The sequence below is a fragment of the Argentina silus genome (genome assembly GCF_951799395.1).
Source record: "Argentina silus genome assembly, chromosome: 4".
Lineage (NCBI taxonomy): Eukaryota > Metazoa > Chordata > Actinopteri > Argentiniformes > Argentinidae > Argentina > Argentina silus.
In genome coordinates this window covers 16,264,687-16,285,840 of record NC_139658.1, presented here as the reverse complement: position 1 = coordinate 16,285,840, position 21,154 = coordinate 16,264,687, and the positions used below count along the sequence as shown (strand labels likewise).

General features: G+C 41.1%; 1 protein-coding gene across 2 annotated transcripts; it reads right to left on the bottom strand.

Moving 5' to 3' along the window:
* Window positions 1-1,280: 1,280 nt before the first annotated feature.
* Window positions 1,281-16,512, bottom strand: sdc4 (syndecan 4). 2 transcript variants are annotated; one of them, XM_083668760.1, is made up of 5 exons: window positions 16,284-16,512; window positions 5,174-5,399; window positions 4,989-5,029; window positions 4,671-4,860; window positions 1,281-3,077 (listed from the first exon to the last, which is right to left on the bottom strand). In XM_083668760.1, exons 1-5 carry the CDS (start codon window positions 16,335-16,337, stop codon window positions 2,926-2,928), a joined length of 663 nt encoding a protein of 220 aa, XP_083524886.1. In that variant the 5' UTR covers window positions 16,338-16,512; the 3' UTR covers window positions 1,281-2,925. The 2 variants fall into 2 exon arrangements, with proteins under 2 accessions (XP_083524886.1, XP_083524887.1); XM_083668761.1 differs by having other exon boundaries at window positions 5,174-5,396.
* Between the last annotated feature and the right edge of the window lie 4,642 nt (window positions 16,513-21,154).

Below are 21,154 nucleotides of genomic sequence, written 5' to 3'. Positions count from 1 at the left end.
GAATCTCTTCTCCATCTTCTCCGTAAACTTGAATTGCTCAACAGACAGTCATGCAATTGTTGTTGTAACTATCTGCTTGGTTCTGAAAATCTGAATTAGATGTATATTTACAGTAAGCATGCATATTCGCTGTAACAGAAGCAGTACTACAAAACATATATACAGTATAGTACAAAGTTTTTCTGCTGAGTGATTCTTACACCATTGTTTTCAATTGAAAGTTGGCCAACCTGCACAATGCATATTAGGGGTTATAGTTACTGTTTAGTTTGTCATTATGAAATTAATGGAATAAACTTTTCCTTTAGATGACAAATGAAACTGATGCAGTTCATGTCACAAAAGCAAATAGTGCAAGTTTTAAGAGTACATCTTACAAACTAACTGTGGGGTCATGGTAAACATGTTAACTATTTAGGGAATGTTAACAGTTTTGAAAAGTACAAGACTTTTTCAAGAAATGTGCTCCAGCTATCGAGAAAAACTGTAAGCGCTGTTTGTAGTAAATGCGGAACACAAGCCTTATATAATAAGATGATACTGCTACTGCTTTTTGAAGATAACAAAACCCTATTACTCTAACATTGATTCAATTCATAAACCCCACAATCACTGAATCTCTCACCTTCCCACACAAAGTTGTTTGTACTAGCTGGTGTAATGCATGAATGTGAGTACTAGTAGGTGAGTAGTATGTTTGACATGAATACAGTATGTGGTTCCCAGTAGCACCAACAGGCAGCAACATGCCTCCCTGTTCTGTCTGGGTGTCAACAAACCTCTCTGGTAGTCAACACACACAACTCTAATCCATCTCACTGATACTGAACACACACACACACACACACACACACACACACACAGAACAATCCACTCACTGGTGGTTAACACACAACCCTAACAATCCACCTCACTGGTGGTTAACACCCAGTACAACACAGCCCTCACAACCAACCTTACTGGGAGTTTCCCTCACCATCTCCAGAGGCTGGGAGAAGCAGGGCATTATCATGTATCAGTATCATGTCATGGAGTTGCTGTGTCAGACATCATGAGTGTGTTCTGTACACTTGTTAATAAGCACAGGTGCTGTGAAACTCCATTATGAAGATCGGCTGATAACATCAACTGAAATGGCTACATGCATGTGTGCTCATACATGGTGTGTGAATGTATAACATACTCAGATAATTGAGTATTGCAGTTTCAGCCCACCAAAGATAAGACAAAATGCGAAACAGTTAAAGTGCTGAAAAAGACGAGATGTTCCATCCATTGAACATGTTAATGTGCATAAAAATAGCTTTATTTCCAAATAAATCAGAACCTGCATGCAGAAACCAATGATTCATTGACTTCTCCACTCGATTGGTGATTCACATCTCTTGTGATAAAAAGCAGCAGATTAATCCCCATGCAAATGACGACAGCAATCCTTCTACAAAACATAAATACATACCGCTTCAAAAAGGTCTAAAAGATATAGAAACTCTTAGAAAAACAAAACAACTGTTTCAAAACTATTTGCTTCTGAAAATCTTGAACTAGTGTATATAAAATGTATCACATATACAACAGCTTAGAGGGGGAGCCCCAACCTGAAAGGCAATAAAATATTTGACAGTTAAATTAATACCAAAATTGAACAAGAAATCTACTAAAAAAAACACTGAAAACAGACAAAGAAGTTAGTACTAGCATTGGTAGTTAAAATATGTTTCCCAAATGGGCTTCTTAGGCTTGAAGAAACCATTCATTCCAAGCATTTACAGTAATCGTGTTACACTGAAAAAAAACTGGGAAGATAAAAAAACAAAACAAAACTATTTGGCATTTAAATATTTGGTAAATAAACGTCTGCCAAGAAATGGCTAAGTACCAAGTTGAACATTTTATTCCAATGGCTATGTACACATCCCTGGAAGCTAACAGCATGTGCAGTGACAACAGCAAGATGCCACAAACCTGTTCAAACAGTGTAGTGGAAAAAGCACTCCAAGGTAAGGCCTGACATGCCTTTTATAAGAGATCACTAGCTAGGTATCTAACATGTTGTTGTCATGTTGCTCCTTTTACACATGATTGAGTGGTTTGTGAGTGGAATGTGGGCGTGTCTTCCTATCTTCCAGCAACAACATGTACATTTGAGTCTCATCCAAATAAACTCATACACACCCGTGGAGGGTCCAAACATCAGCCATTTTGCTATGATGAGGGTCTCCAGCACAGTTATTTTTATCAATCAGAAATTCACATACTTAATTTGTTCATTTTTTCACTTTTTTTCCTTTTTCTTTTTTTTTTCTTTTTTCTTTTTTTTTTTTTTAAATGGAAAAAAGAACTGCCACAATTTCACTGCACAGGGATTCTTAAACAAAAGTTAAAAGGAAATGCTACAGTAACACAGACTCATGTAGCACCAGTATAGACACCAGTATGGAAACCTATAGGTTCAGAGTCAGGGGAAGGAAAATAAATATTAATATTTGTACCATGTGACCTGGCTGAGTAGAAGTGTGTGATAAACAGAGGGCCGGGTAGGAGTGGGGAGATGTACATCCCTCTCTGCACTTCTCAACTGACAGGTTATTATTTATACATGGGCAAAAGAACTGGGGGAAAAAATATAACATTTCTGTACGGCACTGTTTTGACAGCTGAAATGGACCCCTCACATTCTCTGCCTTGTAAAATGAGGACAAACGCACAGTTGAGTGGCTTCAAATTGGCAAACAACCTTATAGAACTGGTGTTGAAAGAGGTGGCAGCAGTCTTAGTGTGATAGTTGTCTCTCTCTCACAGAGTCTTCCTGGCTGTTCAGTAGGTATGCAGACAGGTGTGAGGAGAGGGTGGTGTCTGATAAGCACTGGGGGGGGCCACTGGCCCGACAACAGGGAGGGGGATCAGGCTGAGGGACTAGCCTTTCTAGGCATAGATCTCTGTGGTTGGAGCCTTCTTATAGATGGGCTTCTTCCCCAGGTCGTAGCTGCCCTCGTCCTTCTTCTTCATGCGGTAGATGAGCAGGAGGATGAGGAGGACAGCGAAGAGCAGCGTCACGGCTCCACCTGCAATCACAGCTGAAAGACACAACAGGCAGAACCACATAAGACTTATCATATGGATTATGGCTGAGAAAGCAACATTTGAGCTTAAGGGCTTTAACAGACAAGCAAGCTGGAGCACCGGCTAGACACTTCTCGCTCAACCGAGAGCGGAGGGGTCTTAGATTTGAGAGTTTCTCCGTCATGACAGCTAAGCGTGTGCATGTTTGGCAGGAAGGAGGGAAGCCTCGGTAGCACCTCTTACTCAATTGTTAATTAATGGAAGCGATGCCACTCCAAAAACGTACGTTTTTTTCATGTGAATGAGCAGCAAAGATGGCCCACCTAGGGACCTTGCATCTCTCTGTCCACTGCCCAGCTGCAAGTGAAAGTGAATTGACCCCCTAGAGGCTGCCTCTTTTATGTTAAAAACGCTTTCAACAAGAGAGCCTATTCGCTGATGAAGGCTTAAAAAGTGGAGGTTGCACATTTGTAACCTCAGAAGGAAAGGATAGATCACTAGGATATACCATCTAACTGCCCCATAATCAATATCTGATTAACTTACACATCAAAACGTCAACTTGTTAGATAATACGGATGTGGCTAGCTTGCTAGTTTTGTTTATACATGTTCTGAGTTCAGACCAGCGTGAGCCACGGCCTATATTTTCAGAGGTGATCTCGTAAAATGTGTTCATAATTGACACATTTTCATGATCGATGTATCGTTTCACCCCTACTTTCCGGTATGATTTCGGACATCAGCTGGTGACATTTTGTTAGATTACCACTGGCATAGAAAAAGGAGGTGTAATGATGCATTGGACATTTTTTTTTTTTAAAACCATCACATAAAATGAGTAGAAAACTACAGCCATCTTCGGCAATCTACCCTTTCATTCCATAATGTGTGGTCTGACATGGTCAAAGCCACAGTATTTTTATACAGATTATACTCCCAAACCATCACATTTTCAACTAAATGTTACATTTACTAACACTGGTTGTCAAGTACAATTTAAGGCGTTCTCTGGTTGTTAGTTCTATTCGTATTGACTGCCATATTAAAGCAAAACTACCCAAGCGCTGGTTGATAGTTCCAGAACTGGTTTCTCAGGACGCTGTCCATGGCTGTGAAAAGTATGAGAGAGGCACGTCTTTATTTGATCAATTTGTTCCATTTTGGAGTCATAGCGGATACCGTTAGATGCGAGTCAAATAATGTGTCATACCGTGGAGAATCTTGAAAGTTGAACTCACTGCTGCAAGTTCCTGCTTCCTTTTAAAGTCATTCCTGTACTTCTGAGAATCCCAACTTTGAATTCTCCCTCAGGCTGCCTGCTGCTCGCGCAGGCTGACTAAAGTGTACCGAATTATGAACTTTGAGGCGAGCAAATGAGACAGTGTTCTATATATGGTGTAGCACAGGTGGAGATGGATTTTCAAGACATCCCCATTTGTCAAGTGAAATAAATGTTTATTTCCTTGCTGTTGAAACAAACCATCCTACCTCTTATTTTCTGGACGTTTTTTTAAATGAGGGGGAGCCAAATCAGCCAGTACAGTCCCTCTTTTACTACCTTTTTACAGACTTATGTTACATAAAACAACTATGCGGTTGTCTCACCTGCAAGGACCTCAGTCTTGTTGAAAACGCTCTCATCTTCTGCGTGGGACATCAGGACATTGGATGGGTGCTCCTCTGGCTGGGGCCCCGCCCGCACTGGCACCTCATTCTTCTGAACCAGCTCAATCTCATTGACCGTGGGTTTGGGCCTATTGTCCAGATCTGGAATCTTGTTGTCATTAACGTTGGGCTACGAAGAAGCATCGGGGGTAATAAGGATATTGTTATAACATCAATCTATGATTACATCTATGACAAAAATACATTCTGAATTCTACTAATTCTACTCTCATTAAGTAGTCAAGAGCAAAATCTCACCTTTGACGATGGCATGGCATTTTTGATTGTAACACTTGGTACTGTAGAGAGAAAATATAACAATGGTTAACAATACAATAATGTAAAACTACAAAAGCATTTAATGACATTTCAAAGATATAAATAACATTTATTAATAAAAAAAGATCTAAAAACTATAAACTGCATTTTTATTCTAAACCTACCTCCATCCCCAGAGCCAGAGAAGATGTCTTCATTGTGATAGTCTTCGTCATCATCGTCATCATCATCAGTGTAGAATGGGCCATGGTCGTCATCGTCCTCATCGTCATCTGGGAAGCCAAAGTCTGATCCGTTGAGGGAGTCTCCGGACGAGATCAGGTCATCGTGTGACACCTCCGCTTTCTGAGTTGTCTTCATGGGCATCCATGTCTCCGTCTCCCTCACCTGCTGGTCAGAATGTACAGTACTTAGAGGAAATGTACTGATACAGACAGATACTGTACATAGGGTTGCTTTATTAAAAAAATCTAATATTCTATAGAATCATGAATTTCAAGGAAAAAAGGACTTTATTCAAACCAACTGAGACTTTATTTGTATAGCATGTCATGCATCACAATGCACTTTACAGGAAACGAATAAAAAACTAAGGGTGTGTTCGAGACAAAGGTGTTTAACAGTAAAAACAAAGCTGGTATCGTCCGGTTCTTCTCCCTAGCTGTATCTCAAGCTAGCTTTGTGACATTTTATAAACGTTTAATGGGGGCAATTTCAACCGCAAAGTTATGAATTCAGAACATTTATACAGGGCAATAGTTACCGTGCTAACCCTACTGGAGGTGTGTAACTGTTTCATGACACAGGCTAGTGTGGTTTCTTGATAACCATGAGTTTATGGTAGGTCTGTTATACATTGATTAGATCGGGCAACTCTTAGTAGAACAACCTGATTGGTTCAAAAGGTGCATTCCAGCAGTGCTCAAATAACATTAAACAACAGTAAAACTTCTTCACTACTCTATTTGACTGACCACTGCGCACAATGTAACAAGAAGAATTCTCTCACAAAAAGTGTAAAACTGTTGTATAAGAGCAATAACACACTTGAGGGTGTGTCTGACATTTTTGCTAGAGCTGTAGTCTTGACTAGGTCCAAAAGATAAGAGGGTTTCAGAAGCATAAAGCAAATTCATGCGCAATGAAATTGCACATGACACGTGTTACCTGAAATGAAAGTTGCCATTTACCAAACACAAAATGTCATATTTCAACTGGAACAGCAGTAGCTGCTCAACCTAGAAATAAAACCACATTACACTTAAGGGTTTATAATTAGTTAACTGATCACTTATAATCAGTTACAATCATTAGTTTAGACTGATCGATATTCACTTGGTGCTTGCCAAATAGAGAGCTTACAATCAGGAGCCAGTTATTAATGCTCTATAAATGCCCATATAATTGCTTTGAATATTAACCCTGATGTGAAATAATGCAATATTATTTGCAATTGTTAAATAGTGGTTGCACAGTTGGGAAATTGTATTTGCTAGTTCTTACACCGGATTTGTGTAATCATCGGTGTAATTACTCTTAATGTACTCTCACAATTACCATCATGACTACCGTCATCAGATATGGTTGAAACTGAGACCCTCTGTTTATTGAGGCATTTCTGGTATGGCAAGAACTCATTGGACAACAATAGCAGACCGGTTCTTCAAAACCTTCGGGGTAACCTTTTATAATAATTGAAAACATTTCGGAAAATGATTAAATCAACAACAATAATATTTCATGATAGTCTAATACTGTAATAATATGTCTCTATAGTCCAATGAGTGCCCTATGTTGTCTAATTGGTACAATGAAAGAGATATAATGCACAGGCAACACTGTGCTAAAAATCACTGAAGAAATGATGGTCACGGTCTGTAGGTTTGGATTTAATGGCTACTACTGGGACACAATGTGCACTCTGTCAGTTATCTGGTAACTGTTCAGCATGACTTGCATCTTAACTGTTTAAAGGGCAGTACTCTTATTTTGAAGAGAAAAATAACTATTTTTGATGAACAACCTGCACTGGCAGAATGGTATCTGTGCCTTTATGTCCTCCTAAATAGTAGCCTAGGGGGAAATCTACCTTCTAGTTGGCAGTACATTGGCGATCTATTTGTAATTTCGAAATTCTAACAATGCTATAAATTAATTCATGTCTACCTCTATGTTGTTGAAGGAGCTGCTTGGTCACCGTTTACCATTGTTTTACTGACCACGGATGGGGGGTTGTTGCCGCCCACTGTCACAGATTGCCACGTACAACATGTGACAAAGATTTTCACCACTCTGGAGGAGTCTTTGAAAGCCCAACCTGTTTTTTTCTAGCTGTTTTTTTTTTTTAAACCAACTGTGACACTTTTTTTTTTATCAATTTCTATTATCTGCCTATTTTTTATGTTCCATTGAAAAACACTTGCATTCTCATTAGCGGACACAGGAAGTGACTTAGTGCTCTTTCCTGACTCATGTACGGTAGGGAGTGACTCATTTCAGACAAACTGATGCATCATACCATCATTAGCTTGGTGAGTTGGTCCATTGTATAGCAGACAAGCCCTTCTAAGCTAACATCCGCTAACTCAGTAGTTGATTCAATCAGGAATCTATAGCTATTTGAAAGGATAAAACAGTTCAGGAACCCCTAAATAAACCAGAATGTCCCCCAAGGACCAGATATGCACGTCTTTGACCTACCAACCTCTACTTAATCCGCTTGAACAAACCCCACCAACACTCGTAGAGTTAGCTTTCCAAAATGAAGCTAATCATGAGCGTTTTAACAGTCTAATGGCATCAACCTTCCCTAAATCACATTAACACAATCTCCTTGACCATTTGCCAAGTAAGCACAGTGAATGAGATAACAGCAAGGCAATTGTTCCAACCCATTAACATGTTAGCAAACAGAAGGGAGCTAAATCACTAAGCCTGGGGTCCGAGGAGAGGATTCCTCAGGTAGTCAGCGTGTTTGGAGGGTTTAAGTCTGTGGGCCCTGTACTAAGGCCCATGTCAGATCTCATCACACTGGCTTGGGTTAGCTGTTAGCGCCGACTGACTGCGAAACAAGACACCAGACAGGGTCTGCCAGTTGGATAACACCTGGCTCGGCCGGCCAAAATATGTGAGCCGTCTGTCTGTGATTAAAGAAACAGTCATGCATTATTCATTGTTGATCCTAGGCCGAGGAGGGGAGGGAGGTTTCTATCAGTTCTGGATGGCCGCTCAAGGCTGCTGGGAGACCCAGAACACTTAGAAAAGGCATGAAATAAGGTAAAGCGTTTCAGTTAAACATTATAATCTTCCATTTATCAAAAATAAACTACTGGCAACACATTTTGGAATTGTGCCCCTGCACCACAGCCGCTTTGTGACGTCATGTGTTTAGTCTCATTGACTACCATCTGAGTTTTAAAAAGTCTTCATTTTAAGAGTTGGCTGCTATGGTAACTCTGTCAGTGGCTAAGGCCTCCAGCAGTTTAATTGAAATAAGCCTACTTTGTTTTAAATAATGTGGTTTGCGGTTAATCCCCTCTTTAAGTTCCGTTTGACTAGAGGAAGGAAAGTGAACACCATTGTTGTAGTCAGAAGCTTCCAATGTGTGGCTATTATCTGTTCAGAATTTGGCTAGAACCATTGTTACCGTCATAACCATTCGGCGGGGCGGGGGGGGGGATTTCCTCACTGCAGATCAAATGAATCCTAATGTGGCATGCTGTGACAAGCCAGAATACTCATTTCACCAGGTGAATCATAAAAAAAGCATCAAAGCCTTAAAAAGTATGGCTCCACACACTGCTAGTGCCTACAGTAGCTACACACTGCCTGTGGCTCTTGGCTGAGATGCTAGCACTACACTACTAAGCTTCATACAGCCTATGAGACAGGTCTCAACAAGCTGGGCCACTCTTAAACAATCAGACATGATTCGGAGAAATGATTGGTTGATCTCCACATCTCTCCTGCTGTATTGATGTCAAACAGATATGAAGAATACTCAGCGAAGGCAAAAACAAGCACAACGTGGGTGAAAAACACCCAGGCTCTCCCTACTGGTGTTCACACAATCACACGCCCATATCCAATGGCTACAAAAAACACAGCTCTGATATGCCTATGAACAGCCACGGTGCATTCCTGCATGCATGTGAACACTGACAAGAGGGCAACATGAACATCAAGCAGCAGCAGTGGTTTGGGCTGTGTTGTTGTGGAGTCAAGCTACTGGAGAATCGGAGGGTATAAAAGGGGTTTCACTGTTTGTTTGAATATCTTCTAGTGAAAGTTAGATGGAGCCAATGGAAAATTCCAGAGCTTGTGGGTGGAACTAAATAAAACTTCACATCAAGCTAATGCAACAGTTAGAAGAACATTTACCAGTGAGCAATAGACCAGGTGCCTCTGGCTTGTTAAGACCACAGAGGATCCAGGCCACCATTTTGGACATCTCTTATGAATTGTAGCCTATTCCAACTCATATGCAGCAGCTGATATGGAGTCACAAAACCACATTCATGAATTGAGACCTGGATAGATTTGATGAACAGAGCTGCGAAACCACCTTTCTCGTAGTGGTAATTATTTGCAGTCTGTTCATAACTTTGTTCCTCATCTCTTCATAGCAAGAACAGGAACATACATAATAAACAAGCCGCGGCTGTATCAGCTCAGTTCTAAACCTGCCATCCACCTGAAAAGGCAATAGTCCCAAATCAACCAATTGAAAAGGTTTCCACAAATATTATTGAGCCACAAAAAAGCATCTGAAGCCTCAAAGAAGAGTTTGAAGTTTGACTTTCCTCCCCCACAAGTTGAACCAAAGAATGTCAGGCAGTCCTCTATACAGGCTGATAATGCCACTGACTCCTGAAGAGCATATCACTTAGCGTGGTAGCTAAGCCCTGCCTTACCCTTACGCAGGGACAATTCCCCCCCCCCCCCCCCCCATCTGCTAACTGATGGCCAAGCATCTGTTCTATTCCGACAGCCTCTGTAGTGTTGAGACACCTCATTTAAAGATCCTATAATTGTGACGTGCATCATATTTATATCCCACAGCTCAGAGGGTGAGGGTGGTAGTGGATAGTAGCGGAGTGGCCAAAACACAGGAAATGCTATGAAAAGGGAATGGGGGAGTTTTACCTGCATTGGTTCGCAGGTAGAACTGTCATTTAAATCACGCCACGGAGTCAAAAGTACCCACACTGGGTTATAGGGATGTAGCACTCCCTAGATAAATTGAAAACCACAAAAAGAGGATGTGGTCTTTGTCAGACAAAGCCAGAGTCTTCCAAAAAAGTGCAGTATATGTATTATATCATATTTGTATCCTCTCAGCTAATTCTTTAACCATATGCCAATTACTCAGAAGGGCATATTAAAAATGTTAGCACAGCGGTCAACTGGATGCACAAATTGTTTACCAGGTACGTAACATAGGGATTGAAGCTTTCAAAAAAACGTCTGTTCCTAAAGACAGTCCCACAGTTACATTGAGACAGTTGGGAATCTAAAAAGTAAGAATACAGTATACTATGTCAAGGCCATATCCAAGGCCCCTACCCCGGCCACCTGACGTCCTAACACAGGGAAAGGCTACCAGTGGCGTGACTGGTGGACTTTCAGGTCTCACACAATTAGAAGTCTTGCCTTCCTCTTCCCCCTGCTGCCACTTTAACCAATTGGATTTGCGCTGCGCATTGTGTTGACTGATCTCTGCTACAGCTCCGTGGTGGGCCCCGCTGCCTCTCAGGCGCACACCTGGGCTTGCTATTCAGAAAGCAGCTCCATCATGGGCCCCCCATACCATCCAATACTGTAGGTCTCACTAGCCCACGCACACAGGGGCTGGCTGACCAGAGAGCAGCTCCGCTGTGGGCCCCCCTGGCTTTCTCGCTGGCGAGAGAGCTCCAGATTCCTTCCACCTACACCCTGGCTATCTATAGCACACTGTTTCCAACTAGGTCCATCTGAGCCATACTGTAGCAGCCCTGTTTATAAAGAAACATCACAATGGAGGCACTCAACACAAGGATGATAGGGTTGTCGCTCTGAATGTCCCATAGAACGGTTCATCAGGACAGGGGCTTAGCTTTTTCATAATGCTGATCAAAGGCGCTAGCAAATAGAACAGGTTGGGTGTGTTCATTCAATTTCCATTGACAGAAGTACATTTCTACATGAACACTCCCTTTATCTCCTTTTGCCATTTCCTGCCCTCAAATGTAGTCATAATGGCCAACTGATTACATGGCTCACAGTATTACAATGACCCTATTCTATAATGATATCGCATTGTAAACAAACATTGTAAATATTGTGTAGCGAAGGTGATTTGGAGTCACTCTCTACTTGCGATGAGGTAGTCCTGTCAATGACTTCTGGGCCCACATATAGCCCTTGTACCACTAGCATGTCCTTTTGGTATAAAGGTTTATAGCATCCATGCAAGAGGTCCCCCAGTTCAAACCCCACCGATTTCTACGGCCCTTTCTGAATTGTTACAAACTTGATTCTTTGCATCCCCTCCAATCGCTTCCTACTCAAAACACATTGGAGAAGATCTAGGTTAATCCCATGCTTTTTGAGAAGGAAGCGGGTTGGGGACAGAGGAGAGGAATCGAGTTTCTAACAAGTGAGAAAAGGCCATTGGCACCCAACATGGCAGATCTCTCCTTGGGGGGGAAAATGGAGCAGAGGTGATTTTGAAGCCCTTCCTCCCTGCAAATTCTAAACCCAGATAGCACTTGTACCACAAGGATGTCCTCTTGGTATAAAGGATTACATCTGTGGTATCCATGCCTGAGGTCCCCAGTTCAAACCCCGCCGGTTGCAAATGCACTTTTGGAGGCAGTGTAAGCATCGCTAACTAGTAGGGGTGTGTTGAGTACTCAGACAAAACCAGTAATCGTTACTGGTTTTGGGCATTTAACGGATACGATCATAATACGATAACTCCTTGATATCAACTGTAATCGGATAGGATTCCTTTCCTTTTCAAAACAATTAGGTCTGCTCCATTGGTTTAGCTGTCTGTAAAGGAACGGGAGATGTGTGCGATGTGCCTGCTGCAATGATTGGATCAGAGCAGTGTACTGTACAATGTTCCCTCCTCCTCCTCCCTCGCCCTAATCAATCTCTCTTTCAGCTTAGCGAAAAGCTAAGTGAACAGACAACGTGATATCACGAGACGGCACACCCTACTAACCAGCATAAAGAAACTGAGATTTTACATTTGTAAAATGCCAGAACAGAACGGTTTAGCTCAATCATTCAAGTCTTATTGTTTAGGCTAGCTCACCACCGACAGTTTCCTAAGTGGCGACCAAAATGCTTGCATTAATATTTGTCTCTGCGACCTGGAATATTGATTTGGTAGCACCAGTGTCTGACCGTCATCAGAAAGTTATACATGGTCGCGGCACTATGCCTTCTCTGTTGGCATGAACTGCCTCCTCCTCGTCAACGGTCTAAAACTGAAGCTTATTTAGATTGAGGAGAGACATCGGAGGGTGACAAAGGGTTAGTTACTGATAATTCATCCATCTGCTGATTATTATTTTTATTTTACAAAACTGTGCTAAAAAGGAATTTTCATAAGAAATGCTGAATAGGCAAAAATCCATCTCAACAATGCCCTGAAATAGCCTCCATTGATAAATAGAGCAACATTTATTTATTTGGCACAGTTGCTTGTACAACGCCAAATGAGAATTGTACATGTTCAGTGCACTGCATATTGATATCAGTTATTTGCTGTTTAACTAACCTGTGACACTGATCATCAGCTGAATTATTTTTGTTCACTGTGAAAAGCATTAAAACACACATGCTAGAATACCCGCTGCACTTTCTGGTTGCCAACCACTGCAATTTCCAGTAATGGTTTATCCCAGCCCTCCCCATGACAAATTTGATCAAAGAGGTAAATTCCGCTCTGTTCACCAGAGTAAACAAACTTGCGTAGTACAGTCAGTCCACGCCGACATGGTTGATTGGAACTACACACCCAAGCTGCTTGTGACAAAAGTTAGCTAGAACGTCCGACTCTGAAATTCATGGATGCAAGCTAGCCTTTAACTGGTGAAATAAATTATTGGTAAATAATATTTTACTGTGCGACTCCTTACGCCGAATAACTCGTTCAGTTAACATCCTTTTAGTTAGCAACTGTGCTAATTGACTGCAGTCCAAAGAGCTAATTTTACTTTGTAAATTCAGCCACTTCAGTAGGCTCTCCATTAACAGCAAACGCCAATTGTTTTAAATCATTCATAAAAATCCATAAATGTATATATTTTGCTCTGGAAAAACCCAATTACACTGACTAGTAAAGTAGCTGGGCCTACATAGTGATTGCATTCCTAACTTGACTTTAGTTCCATATAAATTGTTGTTTTGCCCTCCTGTTTTGCTCTAGCTATGAATTAATCATGTATCCTGCACATTTGACATTCACAGTGTACTCTAGGCCTCAAGTGTGCCTGTCTTCAGATGTGACCACACAGGTGTAGTGATTAAGCTACCAGTGGTCTATTTAAGAGAAGACCCCACACGTATCAGAGCCACTGTTCTACTTGAGCAGCTGTTCTGGGTTAGGGTTAGGGTTAGCCATACCTCCAAAACACGTTGTTCTCACGCCTCTTTAGGAGGTCTGGAGAATTTGAGATTAGCCGATCTGGTTTGGATTGAACGATGGGAGAATGTGCCCACAATTTCATTAGATGTTGCATTCCAAAAACACTCCACTACATGCCGGGTAGGACAAAAATGGAAAAACTGATTTCTGTTTTTTTGCTCCACCAAGCAAGATTTTTGATTGGTATGGTTTACACCCCTTTGTAGCAACTTCATGAGAGAAACACAAAGATGGAGGCTAAGAGTGAGTAGTTTATTCAATGAGCTAATTTCTATGATATTTAAGCTTAGGCTAAACAATGCAAACCACATAATTTGTAGGATTATAGTCTGGACATGTTGATTGAGATATGGATTTTGAATTTAGCTAATATGCATGCATGAAGGAGCTGATCAATAAGTTGTTGATAATATTGCCTTAGAACATGAGTAACTGTAAGACAAACTGTATGGAGATTCAGGAGCTGGGTGTTGTTCCCAGACATATAGGCCTACAGCCTGGAACAACACTGATAGTGCATGATAAAGCAGAGAGCTAAGCCCAGGGGCTGGATTATACATTTCCCAAAGGAAACAAAACACGTTGTGGTTCAAATTCCATGTTCTGTGAAGGCCTTATTTATTTCCAATTCTGCCACAAACCAACAAGACCTCCTTACAGGAAGAAAAACCTGGAGATGCGCTTGGGTTATATGCTAGGCCTAAATGACATTCACCTGCCAGAGCAGGGGAAGAGGGGAAAAATGTATTTACTCTTTACTTCTTTGGCACATACAAGCAGTGGACAAAACCCCCTTCTCTCAGTGCCAACATTCCATCCTCCAAAAGGGATTTTATAGGCCAGTGGACAGCAATGCAGAAACCATTATTGCATCCTGGTGAAACTATTTATCATGGTCTCTCCACCGCCTTTCACTGGCCATTCAATTCAGCCCATCAGGCAAAAAAAGGTCTTTAAAAAAACAGCCTCATTCTCGTGCAAATGATCTCACGCTTAATTCAAAACCTACATTCCAACAAGACATAGCCACGGCTTACAAATCTCTGAGGGCCCAGCAATTGCAACATGTTGATAGCAGATACACTTAGCTAATGTTCACAGTGGATATCAAGAACAGTGTGACTTAATGTGCCATACAAAACAAAAACATTAAGAGTATATTGCTCCATTGTTGACTGAAACATTGCATCAATTAAGCTAAGCTTAGACTCAAAACAGACATTCCACCGTCAAGTTCAGTTGAACGAAAAGACACACGGTTGTCATAGTTAGGCTTAGTAATCATCAAAGGAAGAAGAAGAAGAATGACAAAGAAAAGGCAGGCCACACAAATGATCAGAGGGCATGTTTGGTGAGAGAGTAGAGGCGCATGTTGGTGGAGTGTAGGCCTATCTAAGCCAGGCTGTGGCCCCACTAGCTGGGAAGTTGCTAATGAAAGGACCCAGCCATTTAGATCCCTCCAAGTGTGTAAAATCCCAAAGAGGGCCGGTCAAGGTCAGCAGAGGTCACATTCCACAGGAGAAATGCTAAAGAAGGGAAAAATGAAAGAGGGGCAGCGCTGAGGTTTTGAGGAATGTAACAGATTCAACAGTTGGCCAAGTGAGCCATGCTGCTGGAACCTGGGTGAGGAGCCAAGTTCCTGTGTGCTGCCTACCACATTTATCCCGTGGAGGCAGAAAGCACTAGCATCAAAACACTGCTCCAGGCACTGGAATACGGTTACTACACAGCCCTATTAGAATATTTAAAACCGAAAAGTTCATAGCAGGCTCCGAGCAGAGTGTGAAGAGAGTTAGTAAAGATTGTTAGTTAGATCTGTATTCAGCGGATTAGGATCTATGGACTATCTGCAATGTGCTGCTACTCCCCCTCTGGGCTGGGAGTGAGGAGTTGTCCTTGTCTTGGTAGTAGTCATGCCACTCAGGTGTTAGAACAACACATGACCCAGAAATTGCACAAGAAAGTACACCTAAGGCCTATTCTGGGTAACTTTGATTCAAGAGTTGTCAACACAAACCAACACAGTCCAACACTATTACATCGGCATTCTGAGAGTAATCAGATCAGAATTTGGCGCTGTATTCAATATTATTATTGAGTCTCAACCCCCATTCTGGCCCCCAGGGTGGATGGTACACAATACGCTAGTAACTAGTGATGCGGCCGCCTCCAACTCTCCCCTAAAACCGTAGCTCGCCAGCAAACAAGAAAAACTTGCTCACTGTATAAATCTGAACCAGTAAAACCTAGCCACAGTGTTCTCGGATATGGTGTGAAGGACTGAGGCCACAAAACATGCTAGTAAGGCTATCTAATTTAATGAAAATGAAAGAACAGTTTAGCTACTCGGCAACATTAAACAAAAGGTAGCACAACCAGTTCGCTAAGCTAGCTAGTTTGTCCTTTGGCTAGTAGGGATAAGTTAGCAAGCTAGCGTTTGCTGACTGAATACACTATTGGCCATGTAATGATGACCAGTAGTAGTTTGTTTAGAAGCCATAACCCTAGAACCTCATATAAAAGGATCCACATGGAGGCTAACGCGTTAGACATATCAGAAACTACGCAAACATATCTAAAATGTATTATGCTTTACTACGCTGAAGTTTATACAATGAAAACGAGAAACTTACCGACTCAGTATAGACGGAGGCAAATAAGAAAAACAAGATGTACATGTTGTGCATGATTCTCCGGAACGTTTCTTCAATACAACAGGTATTGGTAACTTGAGAACGAAGCGTGGAATACAAAATGTATGGACTCTTCCGAAGTCGTAGTATATTTCCTAAAACACGTTCACGTTACACACCTTTAGCACTTTTTTTGGACCTTACGTAACTTTTATCCTTCACTTCAGTCACTGATCGACTACTCGCAACAACTTCAGTTTGATCTCGTTATATTTTGCTGAATATACCCCGCCCCCTCCGTAACAGCAACCAATAAGAAAGGTCTGCTCTCCTTTCGTCATTTACGGTAAAGCTCTGCTTGAGACTCAACGCGTTATCCCCCTCCAGCCTTCCAATCTATTGTATTGTTTGCTGTTTAGATTTGTTTACTGCTGAATATTTTGACAAAGAAGATATTGTGATGATGAAGACGATGATGACGATAGGCCTTATGACGATCATTTTTACTGGTCATTTTTGTAAGACTGACAATGTGTTATTGAAAATTGTCTCCAGAAAAAGTTAAATCAATCCCAATCCACAAGGATTCTAATTCGATATCTATAGACTTCTATGCTCCGTGTTTTTGTTTTTTGTCCCCCCTCCCTTGTTTTAATGTTTTGATTCTGCTCATCCCAAAGAAACAAAACCCCATTTACAGTAAATACGTAAGCGACTACCTGGTCATGGAATTTTTGTTCTGACGTAATCTTCCGGTAAGCAGTTTCGTTATGACTCTCCCATTGCGGGCTGCGCAGTGTGTCTGGCAGCAGATGTGTTGTGTGTTGCCGACTGAGTGCACTCCTACAATAAACATTTTTGTCAATTTCACATTGCTTTGCTAAGGTATGTAACCCTGGTTCTCTGAAGGAGATGAGGAAGACATTTCATTATGGGATATACGTACCCTATTCGCTGAAAACCCCATTCAATCACGCCTGGAACAGGCCGGGAGCGCTTTGCATGGCTGACCCCGCCCCAGCACAGCCTACAATGCCCGTTTTTGTTTACATTCTGCAGTTTGTGACGTACAGACTTTCTAAACGTCAAGCCCATATACTTTTCCCCACAAAAAGGGGACTTTACCAATTACCTCAACTTCCCTTTCTTTAGAGTGCACCTACTGCAGTTGAATTGTCCTGGGAAAGTGAAGCATGGTTGGAAATCCCCATATCCTTTACCTAAAGGTCAGGTTCCACACCAGTGTGTTGTCTCGCTCTCTAAATTTTGATTACACATTTTGTAATTGTTTCACAATTCCACTCTGAATGGGGCTCTCCTAGAAACTATGCTGGTATGCCTACTCTGTGGTTGGTTATTGACAAATACTCGCCACGTATCTGATATCTGTGTCAAATCTTATCTTCTAATCATGCCATCTGTCATGGTTCGTTCTGTCTCTATTGTGGGCTGTTTGGAAACCAAACAGGAAGCCATACAAACTCCCTTTGGTTTCCAAAGAGGAACTTAATTAGTTAGCATGTTATTACCTCAGTGAATTGAAAGGTAAAGTCATGAACTGATTCTGAATGGCTCCTTGTCTTATGGTTGGTTTCTCACTCCCAGTATTACCACATTTATTATAGAATATTTTCAGCTCAGCCAACATTTTAATAAGTAACTTTGTGAATTCAGGGCCAGATTTCAGTTTGAAAGTTCAAACTATCTGACACCTAATATTAAATGGTTCAGTTATTATCAGTTTAGAGCAGAAAATCATAGTTACATAAGTAAGTTTCGGAAAGAAGAAGCATTTTGTCTTTTAGCTCAGTACTGCAAGAGTTTGGATTTGGGGTCAAAGTAGAGATTATCAACATTAATAAACTTTGTTTTTTTTTCTGATTGGGTTCACCATTTAGTGAGTAAATTGTTTTTTAAACATACTCCCCTATTTCAGGGCTCCAAAAGTATTGGAAAAAATCATATTATATCCAGATAATGTACTGATGTTTAGTATTTGGTCAACAATCCTTTGCATGCAATAACTGCCTGAAGTCTGCAACCCATTGACCCCACCAGACGCGGAGTATCTTCTCTGGTGATGGTCTGCCAGGCCTGTACTGCAGCCATCTTTAGTTGTTGTTTGCTTTGAGGTATTTTTGCATAAAATCTTATCATCAGGAAATTAAATGCATGTTCAATTAGATTTAAATCAGAAGATTGACTTGGCTAGTCAAGAACATTCCGCTTTTTGGCCCTGAAAAACTGCCTAGTTGCTATGGCAGTATGTTTGGTGCCATTCTTACTGTATTATGAAGCACCATCTAATGAATTTGGAGGCATTTGTTTGTACTAGAGCAGACAAGATGTTTCTGTACACTACAGAATACATTCTGCTGCTGCTGTCAGCAATAACATCATCAATCAAGACAAGTTAGCCAGTTGTTGTGGCGGATATACATGCCCAAACCATAGCACCCTCTCCACCATGTTTTAAAGATGAGGTGGTATGCTGTAAATCTTGGGCAGATCCTTTTTTCTTCAAACTTTCCTCTTGCAATCATTCTGGTACATGATAAGATTCATTTTCTCTGTCCACAAAACCATTTTCGAAACCTCTGCAGGCTTTTTAGGTACTTCTTAGCAAACTGTAACCTGAACATCCAGTTCGGTAGGTGATGTATTCTGCGGATGGCAGTCTCTGATACATTCACGACTACCTCCTGGAGAGTGTTCCTGATCTGTGGGACATTCTTCAGTCATCCACAAGAAGTCTTCCTTGGCCTACCAGTCCGTTTGCAATGGTTGAGCTTACTAGTGCTTTCTTACTTTTTAATCATGTTCAAACTGTTTTTTTTTTTTTTGTAAATGTATGATTTAACCTATGTTTCTGATTAATCTTTTCTGACATTTCAGTCTCATAATGGCTTTCTTGACTTTCATTGATGTCTCTTTGGTCCTCATGTTGACAGACACCAATAGCAGACTCCAGCTCTCTGCACAAATGATTGACAGCTCTCTGCACAAATGAAGTGACGGAGTAAGCAGAAACACCTGTCAAGCCAATTGTCCCATTACCTTTAGTGCCCTGAAATAGGGGGACTGCGTATAAAAAGTGTTGTCATTTCTAAATGGTGAAACCAATGTGTACACAAATACCATCAAATAAAGGCTGGAAATCTGTGCCTTAACATCATCATAATTGTTTGATTGAGTATAGAGCCAAAAGATGAACAAATGCTTCATTGTCCCATTACTTATGCAGGACACTGTATCTTTACATTCTGCAGTTTGGGATGTACAGACTTTCCTAGTAGTTCTCTGGAGGCTACAGGTTTGGAATGGGGAACTAAAGCAACACTGGAGGGGTTGAATATTCCATGAGAAAGTGCAACATGCTGAGAGCAAGACTGGGCCCATCCATGACATCACCCCTGTGTGGTAGCCCATGGCAGGCTGACAGCACCAGTACTGACCAAAACAAAGAGCAGGAAATTATTGACTTGACAGGGCGGGGATTCCAGATATATAATATATAAATGGAGTTTTAGTATACGACTAGAAAGATAAGCCACTATCAGGAGAGGTTTGGCTGTACAGAGTTCAATAGTACTGGATGTTGTTTGATGAGGGTGGACAGAATTCACTGTATATGTTTCTATTGATGGTAGGATGCCTCCTGCTGATCAAGCGGTGATATGACAACCAGTATGATACGTGAGACAGCTCTGGTCTTCCAGTGTCTGTATAGGCCTAAAACCTAAACACGTACAGTAAACAGTACATGTATGCAAATCTGTTTCCGCTGTTGATACCAACTGAACAAATTCTTACAATTTAAACTATAAACTGAAACCTTTTCACACACAGGCCAGGATTGTATCCCCTTGTCAGCATTTATGTATTTCTTGATATATTTTTCTTTCTGTTTGAACTTTGATGGCTGCAATACTTAAAGTATTATCCTTTGATTTTGTCTCGTTGTGTTTTGATTTTCTCCCTTTATTTTCTTCCTGTTTTTATTTATGCATTGTATTGCATTTGTGTATAAAATGTGCTATATAAATGAAGTATAATCCTCTATTCTCATTCATACGCATAGCAATGTGATCTGTGTCTTTATGTTATGTAAGGATTGAGGGACCAAGCCCTGTCGTTAGTTACTGTACTAGTCCAGCATTTGAATTGGACGTGCTTATTCTCTACTCAGCACAAGCACTCTTTCTGGTCTGCCTATTGTGCACGTCTGCCTGACAGTCTGGCTGGTAAAGAATACATTCTCAATGTCTTTAAAGGGACAAGCTCCTGTAATTTCAGAACCTTTTTAAGACTGTTCCAAGTGGAAGGGGTAGAGAACTGGAAAGCTTTTCTCCCTAGCTCTGTGCAGGTCTTAGGCACAGTCACCAGAACACAGTCATGTGAGCGCAGGCAATAGTTGTCATTTGCTGGACAATATAGTTACACAAGTAAAATGGGAGCTGTCTCAGTATGGCCTTATAAATAAAAATGTACCAATTAATTATTCTCAGAAGAGCGAAGGAAGGCCAGCCCACCCTCATATAGAGGGTACAGTGATGAGTGAGGGTTTTGGAGTTAGTAGCAAACCTCAGCTCCCCATGGTACACAGTGTCCAGCAAACGTAATGATGCCAGAGGGGCATATACTGTATACATGTACACGATATGACCATAATCAATTACAGGCACTAAAGTAGTGGAGACAAGTCTTTTTCTCGCTTCAAAAGAAAAACATGACTAATTTCAAAAATAAAATGATTGTTGATTATTATTATTGACTATACATGGGAGAGACTGAGCTTTTGTCTTATATTTCATGAAAACCATTAACTTTGTATTTTCAGCATTGAAATGCAACATCAGCTGACAGAGCTG